The sequence below is a fragment of the Saimiri boliviensis genome, chromosome 1 (genome assembly GCF_048565385.1).
Source record: "Saimiri boliviensis isolate mSaiBol1 chromosome 1, mSaiBol1.pri, whole genome shotgun sequence".
Lineage (NCBI taxonomy): Eukaryota > Metazoa > Chordata > Mammalia > Primates > Cebidae > Saimiri > Saimiri boliviensis.
In genome coordinates, this window is record NC_133449.1 from 19,399,721 (window position 1) to 19,421,402 (window position 21,682).

At 34.3% G+C, this 21,682-nt stretch overlaps 1 protein-coding gene across 2 annotated transcripts in view; it reads right to left on the bottom strand.

The window, feature by feature from the left end:
• The window catches only part of WDR35 (WD repeat domain 35), a 67,679-nt gene that overhangs the window by 15,492 nt on the left and 30,505 nt on the right, over positions 1 to 21,682 (bottom strand). For both annotated transcript variants that reach the window (XM_003935231.4, XM_003935232.4), the window contains 7 exons: positions 20,038 to 20,098; positions 13,852 to 13,996; positions 11,311 to 11,380; positions 8,224 to 8,277; positions 6,566 to 6,675; positions 5,885 to 6,095; positions 707 to 787 (listed from right to left, as the gene is read on the bottom strand). In XM_003935231.4, coding sequence (XP_003935280.1) covers positions 707 to 787; positions 5,885 to 6,095; positions 6,566 to 6,675; positions 8,224 to 8,277; positions 11,311 to 11,380; positions 13,852 to 13,996; positions 20,038 to 20,098 — 732 coding nt within the window. The remainder of the gene's footprint in view (positions 1 to 706; positions 788 to 5,884; positions 6,096 to 6,565; positions 6,676 to 8,223; positions 8,278 to 11,310; positions 11,381 to 13,851; positions 13,997 to 20,037; positions 20,099 to 21,682) is intronic.

Below are 21,682 nucleotides of genomic sequence, written 5' to 3' on the forward strand. Positions count from 1 at the left end.
GTGTTCGAGACCAGCCTGACCAACATGGAGAAAACTTGTCTCTACTAAAAATACAAAATTATCTGGGCATGGTGGTGCATGCCTGTAATCCCAGCTACTCGGGAGGCTGAGGCAGGAGAATCACTTGAACCCGGGAGGCAGAGGTTGCAGTGAGCCGAGATCGCGCCATTGCATTCCAGCCTGGGCAACAAGAGGAAATTCCAGCTCAAAAAAAAAAAAAAGAAAAAGAAAAGTTACTCAATATCTTAGAACTAGAAAACGGCTAAACTCTTAAATATTTCTTTAGTACCTCTTTGTTATTACTGCAAAAACAATGACAACAATTAGCACTCATTTTTTTTTTTAGCTCTCAGTTGGCTATATTACAGCATTGTGTGAATTGCTTTTCACATATTGCCTTATATAATAACAATCCTATAAGTATTATTATTATCCATATCTTATAAAGGCAGTAACTGAGACTCACACATTTTTATCATCATTTTACAGGAAAGGAACCCCTGGCTCCACACTGTTAATCAGTCTATACACTGGGGCGAAACCCCATTTTTTTAAAAAAAAGGATTATTTCAAAATAATTTATTTATAAATATTTAAAAAGGATTATTTAAAAATCCTTTTTTAAAGGATTTTTACACGGGCCTGGTCCAGAAATACATAATCCCCAGTCAAACTAGCAACAGAAATGTAACTTTTTAGGAATTACCTTTAATAGCTCATCCAAAAGAACAGATTTAATTTCTAGATCCTCAAAATTACAAATATATCCAGAGGTCTGAATGGGTTCCTTTAAAGACAAAAGCAAATGTCATGTTTCATTATGTAAAATTTCCTCTCTTTTAACAAATCATGCGCTTAAATTTTATTATCAGAGTTTTCAGGTAAACAGAAGAGAGAATGTCATTAAGACTCATATACCCATAACTTAAATAATTAACATTTTGGTAAATATGCTTCGTTTAATTTCTTGGCTGAAGTATTGTAAAGTAAATATAGTAAATTATGAACATCATGATATCTCACCCCTAAATACTTCAGTACATATCTTTAAAACATAATAATTTTCTCTTACATGGCCACATTACTATGATCACACCTTCCAAAATTAATATTAATTATCTAACAGCATCTAATATTCAGTTCAATTTTCTCAATTAATAAAAAAGTCTTATATAGCTTGAAAATTCTAATTCATGCAATTCAATACTAAAGTTAATTCTTCATAAAACTGATAAACACTGTATTTGTATGTAGGCCCATCTGTCAAAGAAATCCCATATCACGCTGAACAGTCTCTCCTCTGTAACATGAGCCAGATGCATTCCTGATATATTTCCTGCATAAGAAGATTTATTTGCCAATATGAAAGTGCATGAGACTGGTATATGTCTGTCTCTTATCCTAGTGTTATACAGGCTTGTGGAAATAAAGAATAGGATATGCATATTATAAAGTAAAGTAGCTGCCCTAGATCTTCAGTAGAAAAAAATGGTATCAATATTATACAGACAAAAATAAACAAACTGCCGATATACTTAATACCTCTAAGAATACTATAAAAAATTAGAATAATGTCTGGTAATAGAAATAGTATCAGATTGCAATTTTTAAAACTATGTGTGTGTATATATATCATAAAGTAGAAAGTAACCAAAATTCAAATGAAATAACATTTCAGATTTATAATTCTGAAAGTTGGTCCTTCACATATAATTCAGAAATTATAATGAAAAGAAGATACCAAAAAGATTAAAACAAGAGGTTAAAAACAACCATATTTAGTTTGACTTCAGTATGTTTAAGCATGAGGCTCTTGTATATCTACTATGAGAGTTTAGAGGATTTTTAAAATGTTTTTCAGGGCAGGCCTGATGGCTCATGCCTTTAATCCCAGCACTTTGGGAGGCTGAGGCAAGAGGATCATTTGAGGCCTAGAGTTTGCGACCAGCCTGGCCAACACAGTGAAACCCCATCTGTAAAAAAAATTACAATTAAAAAGTGGTTTTTCTTTTAAAAAGTGCAAATTGTTGAATGAAATAGTCAAGTCATATAAGGAAATTTCATAAAACCCTTTTATTACCTTTAAAAAGGGTTGTATTACATAAAGGTAAATAATATGCTTTAAGAGCGAAAAACAAAGAATCAAAACAAAATTTAATTCAAATAAAAAGCGTATGTAGTAAGATATTTTTTATAGAGTATAGAGACTTTTTGTATACCTTGATTATTTTGATACTATATGTAAACCAAATATATTTGTATAAACACACGTATCATTAAATTTTTTTTTTATTTCTGGCTAGACAGTGCAACAAAACAAGATAATCAAAAGATAAATTCGTAAAAGATGATCTACGAAAAAAGAAATACTACCAAAATGAAAGGGAGAAAGATGGAAAGAGAGATTAAAAAAACTAAGAGTTTTTTAAAAAAATCTGATTATTAGTACATAAGTAAATATACCCATTTATGTAATTCACCTTTTTAAAATTCAACTTCTGCTTGGATTAACCAATTTTCTTTAGTTTCCAAAATTCATTAGCTATCCATCTACACACCACTTAAATATGAAGTTTCAGACGAGCAGGGTACACTCACCTAAGCAGTATGCAAGATACTTCTTTTTATCAAAAAAGTATCCAAAGTTTTAATAATCTATATTAGACCAAGAAATACTGGCACCCTTATTCAGTACACAAGTCAGAAGGCCTCATAACATGTACAATATAATGAGTATCCTGAAGTACCCTTATTTGTCCTACAATTTTAGCATATCGTGACATTCTGACGTTTGCATATACCCAACTAAGTGAATTTAGGGATTATATTATCTAATTTTAGCTAACCCTCACAAATTGGACAAGTGGCTTCAAAAGCTTCCTGTGAAGAACTTGTAGATGGAAAGTATTATTGATAAAGCAAACAAGGAAAGGCAGAACTGACACCTCTCTTACCCCAGCACCAAACCTTGTGTCAGTCAGATTACAGTGTGAAAACAATGACAATCCTATCAAGTCAGACCAAAAGTCAGCCAAAAGGTCAAAATCATCAAGTAGAATATTTGAAACATGAGACTTTTATCCACTAAGTTAACAAAACCTTGTTCTAAACTGTGCATTATGCCAATATACCAGCGAATGGTAGTATGAGCCATAGCAATTAGCATGACATATAAAAATAAAGTTATGCCATCTGGTAAAATTTATTTTTCTCATTCTTTTAAAATTTCTATTTTGGGGTATGATTCATAATATATTAATATGGCCAGTCATGTAAATAATTTATAAATAAATATGTATATATAAGAGCATATATTCAAAAATTTGGAAGCCCCTTGTTTGGAAAATAAGCCAATACACAAAAATGAGACTCTGGTTGATGAAATTATGAGATATGAAAGAAACATGAATATGAAATTGCAGTTCCAATGAGAAGGAATAGCCAAGAAAAAGAACAAAAGAGTGCAATCAGTACCTTCAGAGGGTCACTGGAGATGAAAATGATCAAGCAGGAACTATCAACATTAAATATTCATCTCCTAATTCTGGAAGGAAATGTGCTTTATCAGTTAATTAAAACTTTGCACACAGATGGCATATTTTTCTCTCAAATAATCTGAAGACTTACAACTTAAATAAAGGTATGAATCTAGACTTCTTAACAACACTCAAATAGAGAAAAATATATTCTGTTATTAGCTGTCAAACACTAACTTATCTCCTAAATAATAATACAGAATACTATGTCCTGAAGGAACGTACTATTAAATACAGCTCAGAATATCCAGTAAAACAGACAGATCTTCTCTGTTTTGAAGCGATCATGTTCTTACATGATCAATAAGCAGCTAGAAGAGCAAATGAGCAGAGTAGCTAAACCAGCTGTGACCACACCGAGCCAGTGTCCTCGTGAATGAAAAGAACAGAACAGCATCATTTATAAAGAAATCCAGACAGCTGGAAGGTTGTAAGAAATCCATCTAGCTCTAAATCTAACAGAAATTGAACTACATGCCAAACCAGAAAACAAATTCAAATTTTAAAATAGTCTGTTTTTTAAAAGGCTGTTCTATTAAAACTACTTAAGAAACTTTTCACCAGGCAAAGATTTCACTTGGTACCAGACTGATCATGTGTGCTATATTCACATGACGAGCAGCCAGATATAACAAACTTTCTCACTTCTCCAGGCATATGATTTGTGAGTTAGTATGAGTGGGGCCAAGCATAGAAAAAGACTCTAACATTCAAAAAGTAATCTACTCCCATCCTCAAGGTTATCCTGTGATTACCTGTCAAATTCTCACAATTGTTTTGTGGCAAAAATTAAATTTCCCTTGGACCCTTGAAAGAAGCCCATGCTTATAGGTCAAATGCAGCAGCCCTGAATCTGAACACCTTTACTTTGAACCACTTCTCAGGGTCAAAGAATCACCAAGATCCTAAGACTTGTAAAAGCTTCAACAGAGCCTTTGAGAGCACTTTACATCAGGGCATTTGCCAATCCAAAATTCCTGAGTAGGGCTCAAATGGGGAAATGTAAAAATAACTTAGGATATTAAAGGGGCAAACAGTTTACCATTAAATAAATTACTCCAGAAGCCCTTTGGCAGCTCAGGGGCCCAAGCATGCAATTCCTTCCCAAGAAGGAAGCTATACATACAAACAAAGGGAAATGAATGATACAAAACATTTATTAACTTATTCCTTATTATTTACAAGATTAGAGTACAGGAGGAGTACAGAAAACTCCAAATTGAAAATGCATTACTAATTCAAAAGTCATTTAAAAGGTTTATCTTCTTGGCCGGGCACAGTGGCTCAAGCCTGTAATCCCAGCACTTTGGGAGGCCAAGGCGGGTGGATCAGGAGGTCAAGAGATCGAGACCATCCTGGTCAACATGGTGAAACCCCGTCTCTACTGAAAATACAAAAAATTAGCTGGGCATGGTGGTGCGTGCCTGTAATCCCAGCTACTCAAGAGGCTGAGGCAGGAGAATTGCTTGAACCCAGGAGGCGGAGGTTGCGGTGAGCGGAGATCGCGCCATTGCATTCCAGCCTGGGTAACAAGAGTGAAACTCCATCTCAAAAGAAAAAAAGGTTTATCTTAATGATGTTTTGATTAGGTTACCACTCAACTTATTTTGTATTTCCTAAATACAACAGGTGACAGGTGGCTGGAGTAGACTAAGTGACAGGAAAATCCAGAGCATACAAAGGGGGCTTCCTCATACCCAAAAGAGAGACTGACCACGGCCTGTACCTGCATATTTGTAAGTATCGCTGGGTTAAGAAAGAACACAGATTTGTGAGTGGTATGGTAAACATAAATAGAAATAGGACAAAGTAAGCACAGAATAAAGTGAACAAAGACAAAAGAATGAATGGGTAAGGCAATTTGAAAACTATATATTTTTTTGATTAGGTTGTTTTAAGAAATTCTGGTAAATAAGACTACTGATTTTCTTAAGTTTGACAAGGAAAAAAAAAAACACTAGTGACCATGGTTCCACCTTTTATATATTTTTTTGATTAGGTTGTTTTAAGAAATTCTGGTAAATAAGACTACTGATTTTCTTAAGTTTGACAAGGAAAAAAAAAACACTAGTGACCATGGTTCCACCTTTTAAAAAGAACAGATAAATAAATGCCTAGGAAGTACCTTTCAGAGAAAGTAGAGAATATTGAAAAGGTAAGTCTTTTCTCACTTAAGACCAAATATTTTTTAAATCCACAGAAATGTTTCTATTTATTTTCAGAAATTCATGCAGCCATGTTGGCACTGCTGTTCAACAAACCTCATAAAAAAAACAAAGGGGAATCATCCAGGTTTTTATATTTGGATCAATATTTATAGACTGTTAACACTCATTTCTTGTTTTTACCTCAGGGTCCAAGTTTCTGAAAACATACATTCTTGTCTTCTCCATCATTGCAAACAAATCAGGATTATCTTTGGCCCACTTCATATCCCAGACATCTTTTCGTTCCAATTTTAACAACTCGCCGACTACTTGCTGTCCTGTACTGTCCGTTACTCGAGCGTCCAAGTCAAAGAAAGTTAGAACTCCTGAGATGTCTATGATAGCAAGACGGCTGAAAATAATGCAGTTGGAGAAAAGGAAAAAGCTGTAAAATTACTATTGGCAATCATGAGAATAATGATCTATAGACATTCTTCTTCAAAATCGGATTACCAGAAACCTGGAATATAGTAGAAATGGCTTAAATTTTTTTAAATAAATTTGATGCAAGATATGGACTACTCTCCATTTTGCTCTTCTGAGGAAAATGTATCCAAAGAGATGAAACCAACTAGTATGAAACATAACATAGCCTCAATGCTTTTAACTTTTAAGCTTTAAGAGTAAAAAATTGTACTAGGACTTCCATATGCCCAATTAAAGACATTTAAGCCAAATGCAGTATAAAATAAAACCATGCTAAATTTTAAGGCAAGTTCATAATAGACACACCCATCTTTACATTTATTACATATAAGTCTAACAATCCCAACTGATAATTTCTAAGTCTAACATCTACATAAGCAGAGTTTTCAGGCTTACCTAGAGTTGCAATTCAAGGATAGCTGGTAGGCCCGACAATTAAGGGAATATTTTTGAATCAAACCAACATTAGGTAGACTGTATCTCTGAATGGTGCCAGATTCACGACCCTATGGAAATTACTTTTGATTACTTAAGCATATGTTTATCATAATAATATAAAACTACAACTATCTCTCTATATGTCTATACATTTAATACCACAGCAAATTCTCAATTCTGATAATGAATCATGTTCTTACTAATTAAACATTTTTCAAACAGCTGAAAGTATTCTAATTTTTTTTTCATGTAATGTTCAAAAAAGGAGTCAGAAACCTAGCACTTTGGTAATACACGAATTCTTACATCACAAGGAAAAAAATCTGAAGTTATTTGTATCTGTTGCCTAGGTTAATATTCAGGGCACATTAAAAGTTAAAACATAAAGTACTTGTTGAGTTAAATTACATATGCATATGAAAAATCAACAGAAGATCATCTGAAATAGCTGTAGCCATCCATCTCATACTACTTTTTAGCAAAGAAAAGATGATCTGAATGCAGTGATACCATGAGTATTAATTTAAATATGTTTAACAAATAAAGCAGCATATAATTTTCTACACAACTCAGGGCAAATCCTAAGGTTGACAGATCAACAGTAAGTCCAATGCCACGAGATAACTGTGGGTTTCAAACCCTTCGCTGCCTCAGGCCATGGCAGTGGGACAAAGTAGAAGGCTCCACATGGCTGATCTTTAACTCTCCTCTTTTTAGTCAGAGAACCACTGCTTTTGCAGCATGAGTCTCATGAGGGCTTATCAGAAAGGAGGGAATACCACAGAAATACTATGCTCTTGATATTCCCTCGCCCCAGAAAATTAGCTTATGGCTGAGGAATGTAACTAGAACTGGAATATGTATTATTAAGGTTTTGTTTACATAATTCAAATGTAATAACCTCAGCAGGATTACTGTATTAAAGTAAATATTTATTTCTAAAATTAATATTTTCACATCGCAGAGCTCAAGAAAAGACACTATGCCATTGATTCTATTTGAAAAAATCAACTGAAATTTGCCATAGGCTTCTCTATGTTTTAGTGACTGGCAAACATGCTACCTCATCATTCTAGGTGTTATGAAAGTAGCTGAGCCAAAGCACTTTCTCCAACATAAAATATCAGGCTATACAAAGGAGGAAACTTTCTAAGACCAATCCGCCCCACATCCATCAGTCTTCCACAGGGCTCATTTCAGCCAGCGTTAGAAACTGTAAGTGTACTGTTTTCTCGGCCGGTCATCACTCTACTGCTTTCATAAATAGCTGCTTTTTGCAAACGGTTAATAATCTGTGAGGAAAGCTCTAAAACTTTCTTATTTCTTTCACTGAACTTATATTCTGGGTATAGTAAAACTTGGGGTGCCCACAAGATGATACTCAAATCCAGAACCCACCCATTGCTTTACAGTAATTTTTTTTTTTTTTTTTTTTTTTTAGAGACAGGGTCTCGCTATGTTCCCAGTCTAGTCTCCAACTCCTGGCCTCAAGTGATTCTCCTGCTTCAGCCTCCAAGTAACTGTGATTACAGACATGGGGCACCACACCTGGCTTCTACCATATTTTTATAATTTAAACAATTATTATTCATAAAATAAGTTTTTGCAAAACTTACCACAATCAATATCTTATCTGATGCAGTTATGGCACAAATTGGATCCCTTGTGCCCTAAAATAAATTAATCAATCATTACTATTCAACAAACATTTATTAAATAATCTGGTACAAAGTAGTATGTAATTCACTAAGCAGTCAATATTTATTAACTTAGCCAACATTTATTTACTGAGCACTTACTATGTACCAACCAATGAACTAAGCACTAGAGATATTCAGATGAAATCTCTACCCTCAGAGATTACTCAAAAGTCTACTGGAGAAGACAGTGAACTAAACACCTCATTTCAGGACAGTATGATAAAAGAAGAGGTAGAAACAGAGGTTATGAGAGCACTTACACCAACATAGGCAAAAACCTGAGCTCAGGCCTATAAGAGAAACCGACAGCAGAAGGCCCAGCACATACTAAACTGAGGAAATGTAAGAAGGCATGGCACTGCAATGACCTGGACAATTCTCTAGGGCATTACACTTAGTGAAAAAAAGACAATCTCAAAAGGTGGCATACTATATGATTCTATTCATAAAACATTCTCAAAGTGACAACACTACAGAGATGGAGAACACATTAGTGGTTGCCAGAGGGGCAAGGATGGGGCTGGAGAGTGGGTGAGAAAATTAAGAATGAGGTAAGATCCCTTATGGTGATAAAATTAGGTAAACTACACACACATCTATTAGCACATGTAAAACTGCTGAAAACTGAATAAACTCATAGTCTAGTTACAGTACTGCACCAATGTCATTTTCCTGGTTTTGATACCCTACTACACTTACGTAAGACGTTACCACTGAAGAAAGCTGAGTGAAGGGACTCTTTTTGCAATTTTCTATTAGCCTACAACCATTTCAAGATAAAATATTTTTTAATAATTTTTTTTAAAAAGCCAGCATGATACATTCAGGAAATTTCAAGTTGTTTGCCACAGCTGGTATCTGAGGAATGTGCTGGGGAAGAGAAGAGGGCCAGGGAGGCGGAGTGGTTGTGGCTATTTATACTTTATTCTGAAAAATATGGGAACTTACAGAAAGTTTATAATTGGGGAGGGGAGGAACTATATGTAATATGATTAGATTTATATTTTAGGAAGGTTCCAGTGGCCAGAAGTATGATAAATAGATTGCCATAGTGGGGATGGGGAAAAATGAAAGTAGAGAGACTATTCTGTACTGCTCAATATGGTAGCCAGTAGCTTCATGTCACCATTTAAATGTAAACTTCAATTAATGAAAGTGAAATACAATTTAAAATTCAGTTCTTCAGTTGAACTAGCCACATTTTACTCAGTAGTCACATATGGCTAGTGTCTACGACAGTGGATAACAAAGACATACAGTATCTCCATTATCACATGAAGTTCTCCTGGGCGGTGCTGGATGAAAATTATTAAAGTGATCTAGGCAGAAACTAATAACCGATACAGGGATGGAAAGAGGAAAGCCAGTTTGAGAGAAATTTAGGAGACAGAATCAAGAGGACTTGGTGATTTATTAGACATGGGAAGCAAGAGAAAATGAGTTCTCATTATTCTTGTATAGGTAGTGAAGCCAACCACTGATATACAAAGTATATATAGAGAAATGAATTGGGAGGGAAGCTGAATTCAGCCTCAGACAGATTAAACTTGGGGTACTTTTGAGCTGCTCAATGTCTTGCTATCAAGATGGCAAGAAATATTTATTCAGAAATCAAAAAAACTCAACATTGAAACTATACATATTAAAGTCAATGGCATATGGTTAAAGGGTTGGATTTCAATAAGAACACTAAGAAGAGTGTATTAACAGGTTTAAAAAAAAGTAGATAATTTAGGGTTAGACATTAGGGAATACCACAAAAAGAGATGCATAGATGAACCCTTGACAAAGAAGACTGAGACGGAAAGTCAGCTAGAGATAAAGCCAGGAGGGTGGTTTCATGAAAGCCAAGAAGAAAAAGCTGGTCATTAAAAATATTAAATGTAATGTGTAGATCAAATAATATAAAGACAGAAAAAGACCTATTGGACTTGGCAGTTCAAAGTCCTCTGGAAACCAGAATGCAATGAAATGCAGATGGAATAAGCAGTAAGAGAAAGATGAATACAGAATAGTCTTTCAAAAACTCAGCTATGAAAGGACAAAGAGAGAAGACAGTAGTTGGAAGAAGATATGTGGCTGACAATGGAAACTTCTGTCATTTTTAAGATGGCATCTAATTTAATTTATGTGAGGGTACAGGGAAAAAGCTGGTTGATGACGAATCAATTTCCTAAAAGTTCCCTAATAAAAGCAACTGTTTCTTATCCACCAGTAGATTCCCAGAATCTATTCCAATGTCTCACACACAATAGAAATTCAAAAAATACTTATTGAAAAAAATGGATGGATATGTAGATGACTAGACAAACTCTGGCATGTTCTGGTAGCTACATCACTAGATCTGCTGTCAAAAAAAATAAGTTTGAACCTTTGCTTTGTTACTTAATTATTTTATGATCCTGAGTAAATCAGTGAACTTCTCTACCAGTTTTCTAACCTATAAGAGAGATGACATGCTGTTTGACTTACAGAGTTTTGAGCATCAGATAAGAAATCAGACAACAGTTTTATAAACAATAGGCACTGCTTTAAATACTCTGAGAAAATCATGTCCAGAACTACTGCAATATAAAATTATATTAGTTTGTAAACAAAAGCACATTTTCATAAAGGAAGAATGAACTATATTATCTGCAAAATATGGGCACTCACTAATACTCCAGGGGTGACAGACCAATTCATGGTCAACTGACAGATAAAGAGACAGTCAGATGGGAAGGTGTGAGGAGGGGAGGAGGAGTTATGTTTTCTAATATTTTTAGATATTATGCTTTTCTAAGTAGGCTGTTGTTAGTTACTTATCACCACCTACCACCTTTATTTTAGTTTAAGAGTTTTTAAGATATAGGAAAAGGTTTTCAGAAGAGAATTTTTTTAAAGAATTGCTAAAATAATATCCTATTCACTGGAAACAAATTATTTTTCAGGTTTCAAAACAAAATTACAGTCTTTTCAAATCTACAGATGTTAACATTTTCTGAAAAAATTAAAATCACCTACTTGAATGACCTTACTGTAATCAAGCACACCATCCATTGATCCAGAAGGGGTATCATCAACATGATAAATTCTGCAAAAAAGATCCGAATTTCAAAGAAAGTTTCAGTATATACTATTTCATAATCTCTAGAATAAATGATTGAATGACATCAATTAATACTGTTATTTAATATAAAAATTCTGATTATTTTAGAGTTCTCAACATAGTTAAATCTTAATGAAGATAAAAACTATCTACCAGGTATTTACTAGTTCTATGAATGATATGTTCCTGAAAGCTGAACCAAAAACATATCTGAACATCGAATCATATGTTCCTGACGAATTTCTTTAAGCTCAGAGAGATATTTTAACCTTACTCACCATCTAAACGTCAGTGAAGAATAACATCTAATTCACTTTCTCTGTTGTTTCTCTGTAATTTCTATTCTATCATGTGTTCAATAAAAGTAAAACAAGTGGATTTAGGAGGTTTTAATTAATGGAACTTCTGCTCTAAAGTAAAAGTCTTTCCTGCCCTTTCCTGTATTGGGAAGAGGTATCACTTTTGGACATCCACTATCTCTCTAGTACCTGTTCCTGTATTATTATTTTTAAAATAAATTTAAGGAGTATAAAAGTATAGTTCTGTTATACGGATATATTGAGTAGTGGTGATATCTGTGCTTTTAGTGCAACCATGACCCAAGTGTACACATTAATTTCTCATTCCTTACTTCCTACTTCCTTCCCACCCTTCTGAGTCTCCAGTGTCTATTATTTCACATTGTATGTTTATGTGTACACATTAGTTAGCCTTCACTGGTAACCTTTGGCAAATAATTTAAGATCATGTGTCTGTTTCTTCTTTGCAAAACAAGAATAATGAGCACTGATTAGATTTATCAAAGTGTCTGGTACATAAGAAGTACCCAATAAATGTTAGCTGTTATCACCATCATCAACTGTACTTTAGAGATGAAGAAACTGAGTTCTAGGGGGGAACCTGCCCAAAGTTATTCAAGCTAGTACACATATTCCAGATAGAAATATAAGGAAATGCTGCCTTCTTGATTTAAACAAAAGTCAGAATCTCTTAAGCAGCTACAAGGAGACACTCTAGAGAGGCTGAACTTTTTGCCCCAACTTTGTCCTAAGATCTACCTTCTCCCACAAGATTGCAGGCCTCTGCTTATTACTGCTGCCACGGTAAATTCTACTAGCATGAGAACTACCACATGCTGTCCTCAAAGAGGCCAAACATTCTTTACATTTGGTCTTCCAGCACCACTGAGAACACAAGATATAACATTTTTCAATGTTTTTTTTCCTGCCTCCACATGAATTCACATACCCAAAATACTTTTACTGGGGAACCATGTCCTATCTTAGTATATGAGTGAATCTTTTTTTTTTTTTTTAGACGAAGTTTCGCTCGTTACCCAGGCTGGAGTGCAATGGCGCGATCTCGGCTCACCGCAACCTCCGCCTCCTGGGTTCAGGCAATTCTCCTGCCTCAGCCTCCTGAGTAGCTGGGATTACAGACACGCACCACCATGCCCAGCTAATTTTTTGTATTTTTAGTAGACACGGGGTTTCACCATGTTGACCAGGATGGTCTCGATCTCTTGACCTCCTGATCCACCCGCCTCGGCCTCCCAAAGTGCTGGGATTACAGGCTTGAGCCACCGCGCCCGGCCATGAGTGAATCTTAAAGGGAAGGCAAGGGGAGTCTGCATTAAGATCTCAAGGGTGTGAGGGAGGATAATCATTTGAAAAAGTAACCTAGCATTTCTGTCATGACTCTACCACTCACTTCTGCCAACACAGCTATGTCCCCATTAAGAATCCTTAGGTTAAAACATTCAACAAAAGGCTTTACTTACAGGCTTAGAGTAACAACAGAAGAACAGCAAACATGGGGTATCACTAATGGAGACAAGATAACTTACAGCATCACTTTGAGACTTACTGTGCGGAATCTCTCTATTCTGGCTTCTAACCTCTCTATATGGCAGAGCCCTTTTTACCCCACTTACTAGAGGTAAAGTAATTCCAACTCCAGACTCCTTGGAATCCAGGGCAAGAAGCAGCAGCTAAGTCCCCAGTTTACCCCACCTAAAGACTTCTTTCATATGTGTGTAGAAAGGCCTGCCTTTCTTCTAGCCACTGATATTAGAATCACACCCACCCTCTTGGGAAGACCTATACCAGTAAGGTATAGGAATAAAACCTTAGTTAGATCCTTGGCTCTCAAGTGAATAATCGTATTGTAGTATAGCATATTAACCCTAATCTAGTGGGAAGGGTGAGTGAGGACAGCCATTTCCTAATAAAAACACAGCCTCCCAATCTTTATCTCTAAGGGTTTTTTAAATTACACCATGCTACCTCTATTTTAATAAATTTAAACAAATAAATTTTAAAGATAAATGAATTGAGAAAAGCCTTTCTAATAATCAAGGCACTTTACAGTTACCAAACACAACAATTTACGATTACTATGTCTGACTTAAATGTGATATGGTTGAGTTACTAAAAAGTACGTATCAAAGGACATACCTTTCTCTCCCTTCTTTTCGAGACCGTGTGATCTGATTAATTTCCACTGCCGTGAGCTTCTTTGCCACATGATATTGCCAAGTATAAAATGCTTCTTTCGAGGCTGCTATCACATGGGTTTTGGTCATTGCAACAAACAGTGGTACTGTTAAAAATAACATTAAGATAACTTACAGTTACATAGAATCACAGAATGTTTGTGCTGCAAAGAACTTTAGTAATCACTGAGTTCAGCCCCTCATTTTATAGACAATATACCCCCATGTAGTCTCAAAATACCCACACACAGTCTCTGAAATCAGAAAAGAACCAAAAGCTTGTAGAATCATACAAAAATACTAACTCAAAATGGATCAAAGACTCAAATTCAAGGGCTGAAATCATAAACACTTAAAAGAAAACTTGGGAGTACATCTTTGTGACCTTTGGTCAGGCAATAATTGGCTTTTTAGATATGATACCAAAAACACAAATGACAAAAGAAAAATTAGGTAAGTTGGACTTCATCAAAATTAAAAACATTTGTGATTCAAAGGACACAATCAAGAAAGTAAAAAGACAACCCACAGAATGGGATAAAATACTTGCAAATCATGTATCTGAAAAAAATTTTAACTAGAAAATACAAAGAACTCTTAAAACTCAATAATAATGACTAATAGCTCAATTTAAAAGTGAGCAATGGATATGAATAGACATTTCTAAAATGAAGAGACACAAATGGCCAATAAGCATATGAAAAAGATGGTCAATATCATTAGTCATCAGGGAAGTGCAAATCAAAACCACAATGAGATGCCACCTTGCCCCCACTAGGATGGCTAGAATCAAACAGTCAGACAATAACAAGTGTTGACAAGGATTTGGAGAAATCTGGGAATATAACATGCTGTGTCCGCTTTGGAAAACATTTCAGCAACTCCTCAAAATGTTCAATATAGAGTTACCATATGCCTCAGCAATTCCACTCCTAGGTATATACCCAAGAGAAATAAAAACATGTCCACACAAAAACCCCAACGCTGATGTTGATAGCAACATTGTTTATCTTAATCAAAAGTAGAAAGAACCCAAACATACATTAATTGAAAAATGGAAAAACAAAATTCCACTTCTTTCTCCTTCCCATGTTCACTACCAATATTACTTGGTTCAGGCCTTCATCTTTTCTTCTCATCTCACATCTTATATTTCTACTCTAATTTAGAAAAGAAAAATCACCCAAGTCCCTTCCTAAAGAATATGTTCTTCTAAACAAATACTTTTTATTATTTCTAATATGCATTGGAAATATATTCTCCTAAACAAATAATTATTTTTATCTGTCCCATTTCTTAGAGAACATTTAATTGAGCTCCCACTGTACTGTATAACCTTTTATGAAGTAGAGAGTCTCATTGAATCCGTCTTATGGATAAATAAACAGAGGTTTAAAAAAGTAAAACAACTTGCCCAAGGTCAAAAAACTCAAAATAAACAACATAAAATTAAACATTCATACAAAATACATAAAAGCAAAAAACTCCTTCATAAACAGATTATACTACCTGTTTTCTAAATTCATGAACAATCAAAACAGTGTAAAACTTAATTTTTCTATTATAAATACTATGCAGTGTAATCATTAATATGGCCAGAATAAAGAAATAACGTTATTAGGAGGTACCATTTATAGAGTTCTTGTCAGAGTGCAGACAGTGGAGATTTGAGGCAATAAGAGACTTAGAAACTAACAAAGAATTAGAAACTAGTCTGATGGTATGATATTAACTAAGTGTGTTAATAACTCAGGGATCTAAATTCAATAATTTTTATATGCTAAATAACTCAGTACAACTGAGCAATTTTTGTTTTTACTTTTTTCACTGTAACCATCAAGATTTTTTCATTCAAAATGTGTACTATTATCAACCTCTGGAGGGAGCTCAAAGCCTTTCTTGCAAGGAACACTTCGCTGAAAGCCAGACATGGCGAATGACAGCAAAGCCTCCAGGGTGCGCTCCTGCCAGGTCAGGCTTCGCTCTTCTTTCCCTAACGTTGTCTTCACTAAATCTTAAGATATTTGTTAAATGTTTAGTAAATTCCACCATAGATACTCTAATGCTGGTAACTATTATGCCCTTAATGTGATTTGAAGCAAGTTTGCAAATCTTAACTGCTTTTTTATTATTATGCTTTAAGTTCTGGAGTACATGTGCAGAACATGCAGGTTTGTTACATAGGTATACCTTAACTGCTTTCTAATAAAATATTATTTTTTCCTAAGTATATAAAATATTCTTCCAACCGTTTATCTACAATTATAAATTACACTCATGTTCCTTTCTTTTTGATAGATCCCAAATACTCATAAGAGTTTATCATTAGCCTGATTACTTCAAAATTATAATGTTAGTGGTTCAAGGTAAAAGTCGGACTTCTTGGATTCAAATGAGAGGCACTTGCTTATTCCGTGGCCTTGAATAAATTATTTGTTCTCTGTGAACCTCAGTTTACTTACTGTAAGTTGAGGACACTAACAATACCAACCCTACAGAGCTGTTTTAAAGTTTAAGAGAGATAACAAATATAAAGCATAGCACAGTGCCTGGCATAGAGTAAATGCTCAGTAACAATTTAAAAGACAGTATTTATTAAATTTTTTAAAATATATGACAGGCAGAGTTCTAAATACATAACATATATTAACTCACAACTGCCCTGTAAGGTAGGCATTATTATCCCAATTTAGCAGATACAGAAACTGAGGCATGGGAATTTGCCCGTATCACACAGCTAGAAAGTAGTAGAGCTGGACACAAATCTGGTAATCTGGCTCCAGAAACTGCTCTTAACTAGTAGAGCAGGCTGACACTCTAAGGATTAAGAAGTATTAGACATGGTTGCTATTATTTTTATTTTTATCATCTACATAGGTTTTTATAATAAAACCATATATAAATTCTCAGTTACTATAAAAAAGACAAATATATCTGAAAAAATACATTTTTTTCAATCAGTAAGGTGGTAATTTCAGCAAATTCATATAGGTAGATAATCCTATCTATATATATATTTTGCTGGATCTTTATTAAGATTCATTCCATCCAGACTAAACTTCTAGGAAAAGCAAAACAAAATTTTAATAGATAGAATGTTTTAGAAAAAGAACAAAGCCAAGATGAAAGCCCTCTATGCCCTTTTCAACTATTCAATATTTGAAAGAAAAAAAATAGAAAAAAAAGAAAGGTTACTGAAATTTTTTTTTTTTAATCAGAGTCTCACTGTGTCACCCAGGCTGGAGTGCCGTGGCACAATCTTGGCTCACTGCAACCTCTGTCTCCTGGGTTCAAGCAATTCTCCCACCTCAGCCTCCTGAGTAGCTGGGATTACAGATGCATGCCACCATGCCCAGCTAATTTTTGTATTTTTAGTAGAAGTGGGGTTTTGCCATTTTGGCCAGGCTGGTCTCGAACTTCTGACCTCAGGCAATCTATGCACCTCAGCCTTCCAAAGTGCTGGGATTACAGGTATGAGCCACCATACCCGGCTTGGAAAAAAAAAAATTTTAAGAAAATAATTATGCTTTCATTAACCGAACTTTGTAATGCTAATAGGCAGTCATTACTAGCCAAGCCAGGATGTAAAATAATTTAAAACGATCTTGGAATTCACATATAAATAAAACCTGCTTGCAATATTTTAATGCTAAGGCCTGAAATAAATGCCTACATCTGTAATGTTCACCGACTTTCCCATTTATTCATTTCACAGCCCTTTTAAGTGCTGGTAAACTGAAATTACACTTAAATGTTTTCATCAAATTAACTTTTTCTGGAATATATGGAAAGCCTAGTGCACATGTTAGATACCATCATTAGAAAGCTGCTCCCACTAAAATGGCTGCAGCACAGGCAAACTGGGACTTGATAGCTACTTTCCATGCCTTCATTCCTCTGAAAATGCCATTTTCTTTCCTTAAAATATCACCTAAAGAAATACTTATCTTTCAAAACTCAGATCAAATGAAACCTTCTCTAAGTAGAAAGGTATTCCTGACATCCTTATCCATTTACCTGGCACCTAGAGCAATACTGAGTATGCAGTAGGGAAGCAATAAATCACTGTTCAGTGGATGAACTAGGTTTCAATTATTTGTTTAGAAATCCCACAAAAAAGTCATAATTAATTTATTATTTCCAGTGACCAGTACAGTACCTGAAACAGTATATATTCATTGATAGTTTGCTAAATAAATGAATCATCATTTTTTACATGATAGAAAATAAATAATTTCCATACATTCAATAAACATTTATTATGGGCCAAGCAGTGTTACGTCATGGGGATAGAGAAGTTAATTTGACATAAGTCTTTAAGAAGCTCAAAGTCTAGTGGGAAGACAGATAAGAAAATTAAGCACGGTGGAGGGTAAGAAGTATTTTGGATGGAAGTACACCAAAGGTATTATGAGGGCTCAACAAAAGAGCACCAAAAAAGGATACCTAACTCACGTGTAGAGTACAACGGAGTCCCATAAACTACACTTCCATAATAATCTATAAAGTTCTTTTTTAAAGTTTCTACAGAAATTGCAAAGAGGAAGAGTAGGTAGCAAAACAAGAATAATAAATTCTAGAACAGTATCACTCATATATTTTTGTTTTGTTTTAGCCTCCAGTCCTCATAAAAATCTGACATAGAAACTTTAAGAAGGAATTTTACAGAATATGTATGAAACAAAAATGTTGAGTCTTTGGCTGTGTTCACTGAAAGCCAATGAAAGAACTGTTTGTTAAAATCTCAGCCAGCGAGACTACAAAAAAATTTTTTGAGACTCCAAAATACAAATAAACATGCCCTCAAGTATTAGCCATTTTATGAAGAGGAAGGATTCACATTTAGCTTTGTTTTTTAAAACAGTCTACTTGTGATAAAAATTACTTTGAGATTAACCCTATCACCATTATGATTCTATCTATTAAAAGAAAAAGCATATCATCTGAAGACTGACAAAATTTACCTCTTAAAGACTGTTATGCTTCTAATAAACAAGAGATATTTATGTGATGAGAGTTTATAGTAATTCTAAGCTAAGCTTTTTAACAAGGAACACTAATGTATATATATATACATATATATATATATATGCATATAAACATATACATATATAAAACATATAAACATACCTAGGTAGCAATGAATGTAAGACATGAAGTTGAAATGTGTCAATATATCTAAGTGAGTAAGTTACCAAGACCCTAGGCCATACAGCATAAAGTCTTTGAGGTCATTATTTCTCATATTTGCTTCCATCACCCAAAGAGCTTAGCAAAATGCAAACACTCAAAAGGCAAAAGACATTAATATTTTATTCCTTAGACTAAATGTCCAATCTGAAAAAAAAAAGGACTAGTTCTCAGGTTCTCAGGGTCGGCAAATAATGCAATGGGTTTTTAATTTCTTAGATTTAGTAATTTTTGCAATACTATATCCAATATACTACCATACACATTAAAAGAAAATCATTACTTTTAGAAGTTACAGTGAAATGGCAACAAAATACTTTTAATAATTTTTAATAATATACTTAGAATAAGATTTGGAATTTTTAATGGGTTACTTTCATAGTTATTAGGTACAGGGAATGGTAAATCTAAAGTAACAAACGTCCTTTGAAAACAAAAAGCCAGGAATTTTTTAAACTGTCCTTATTAATACTAATTTCATTAGAAAAATCTGGAAAGGGCAAACTCACTTTTACAAGCAGCTAAAGTGTTTTTATGGAAGAGAGGTATTTACAAGCAGTTTATTAATAATAAAAGTGGTTTAATGGCAAAATTCTTTCTATAATCCTCGGTTTATTACATACTAATCATTACACTGCATACCAATTCCTACACAATTATATTTCCCATTTAAAGCAAATGATGGTACTATAGCAGTTGTGAAATTATAGTGGATTTTAGATAGAGTAACTTTATAACTTACTGTCTTAACCAGGATGCTTTTTAGAGTAAAATGGGGTATTAAGAATTCTACCATGGTAACAGATATAAACTAATACTGTATCTGACAAAGTAGGAAGTATGGTCATCCTCCTTTTATAAAACACCATTCTAATTAATAATACCAATGTTAGGTTTTTAAATTCGTGTTACAAATAAAACCTGATTGGAAAATAAATAAATATTAATATTTTCTTACCAATATCAATGTATTTGGGATCCAAGGGTGTACCAATAGAATTACAAAGAACTAGTACAAACTGTGAACAAATAAAACAAAAAGTATCAGAACTCCTGATTACAAATAATAAAGAAAATATGCTTAATACATATCATGCTTATTTCTTTTTCAAGTATTGCTAACTAAAAAACAATGAAATTGTTAGGTACAAAAATAGCAGACAAAAAGACAATTTACAGCATTAAATGTAAAGAAAGATAAATTAACACTAAACCAAGGCTGGTTTCTCAATGTAATGGAACACTGTGGTTTAAACACAGTACTCTGGCTTCTTTTCATCATTTATACAAGTGGTCTTCAAAAAGTTTATGGAAAATGTGTATTATGAAAAAATTATGAATGGTTTTAAAATTTTTGCATCAAAAAAATGTGTACTAACTTGTTAAAAGATGCCTGAACAAGATCTAGTTTGAAGCACTAAGGAGATGGTAGCAGTTTGAACAAAAAGCCCTGTCAAAGCGATACTAATTCTGCTAAAATTAAAGCAAGAAAAAAATCAAATTTATGGTGCAGTTTGGGTGGAAGAATGGTGAAATCATCAATGCTTTATGAAAAGTTTATGGAGACAATGCCCCAAAGAAATCAGCAGTTTACAAATAGACAACTTACTTTAAGAAGGAACAAGACAAAGTAAAGATGAAACCTGCAACAGCAAGCCATCCATGTCAATTTGCAAGGAAAAAATTAATCTCATCTTGTTTCTGCCCTAATTGAACAGGACTAACAATTAACGGCAGAAACAATAGTCAACACCATACACATCTCAACTGGTTCAACTCAAGACAATTCTGACCGAAAAGTTTAAGTTAAGCCAACTTTCCACTCAATGGGTGTCAAATCCATTGCACCCAGATCAGCTGCACACAGAAGCAGAGCAGTCAACGGAAATTTCAAACGGGGGAATCAAGAACCTGAGGCATTTCTTCAAAAACTGCAACAGGAGATGAAACATGGCTTTACCTGCATGATCCTGAATGCAAAGCACAATCAAAGCAATGGTTACCAAGTGGTGGAAGTGGTCCAGTCAAAGCAAAAGCACACTGGCCAAGAGCAAATGTCAGGGCGACAGTTTTGGGGGATGCTCAAGGCATTTTGTTTGTTGCCTTTCTGGAGGGCCAAAGAACAACAGCATCCACTAATTATGAGAATGTCTTGAGAAAGTTAGCCAAAGCTTTAGTAGGAAAATGCCTGGGAAAACTTCACCAGTGTTTCTCCGCCATGGCAATGCTCCTGCTCACTCCAGTCATCAGACAAAGGCAATTTTGCTAGAGTTTCAACAGGAAATCATTAGGCATCTACTTTACAGTCCTGATTTGGCTCCAGCTTTCCTTTTGTTTCCTAATCTTAAAAAAATCCTTAAAGAGTACCCATTTTTCCTTAGTTAATAATGTAAATGCGTTGATATGGTTAAATTCCTAAGACCCTCGGTTCTTTAGGGATGGACTCAATGTCTGGTATCATTGCTTACAAAAATGTCTTGATCTTGATGGAGCTTATGTTGAAAAATAAAGTTTCTATTTTTATTTTTATCTCCTAATTCCATTTTTCCATGAACCTTGTGAAGTCACCTCATATTTCTAAAGTTTCTGATCAGCTGTAACAT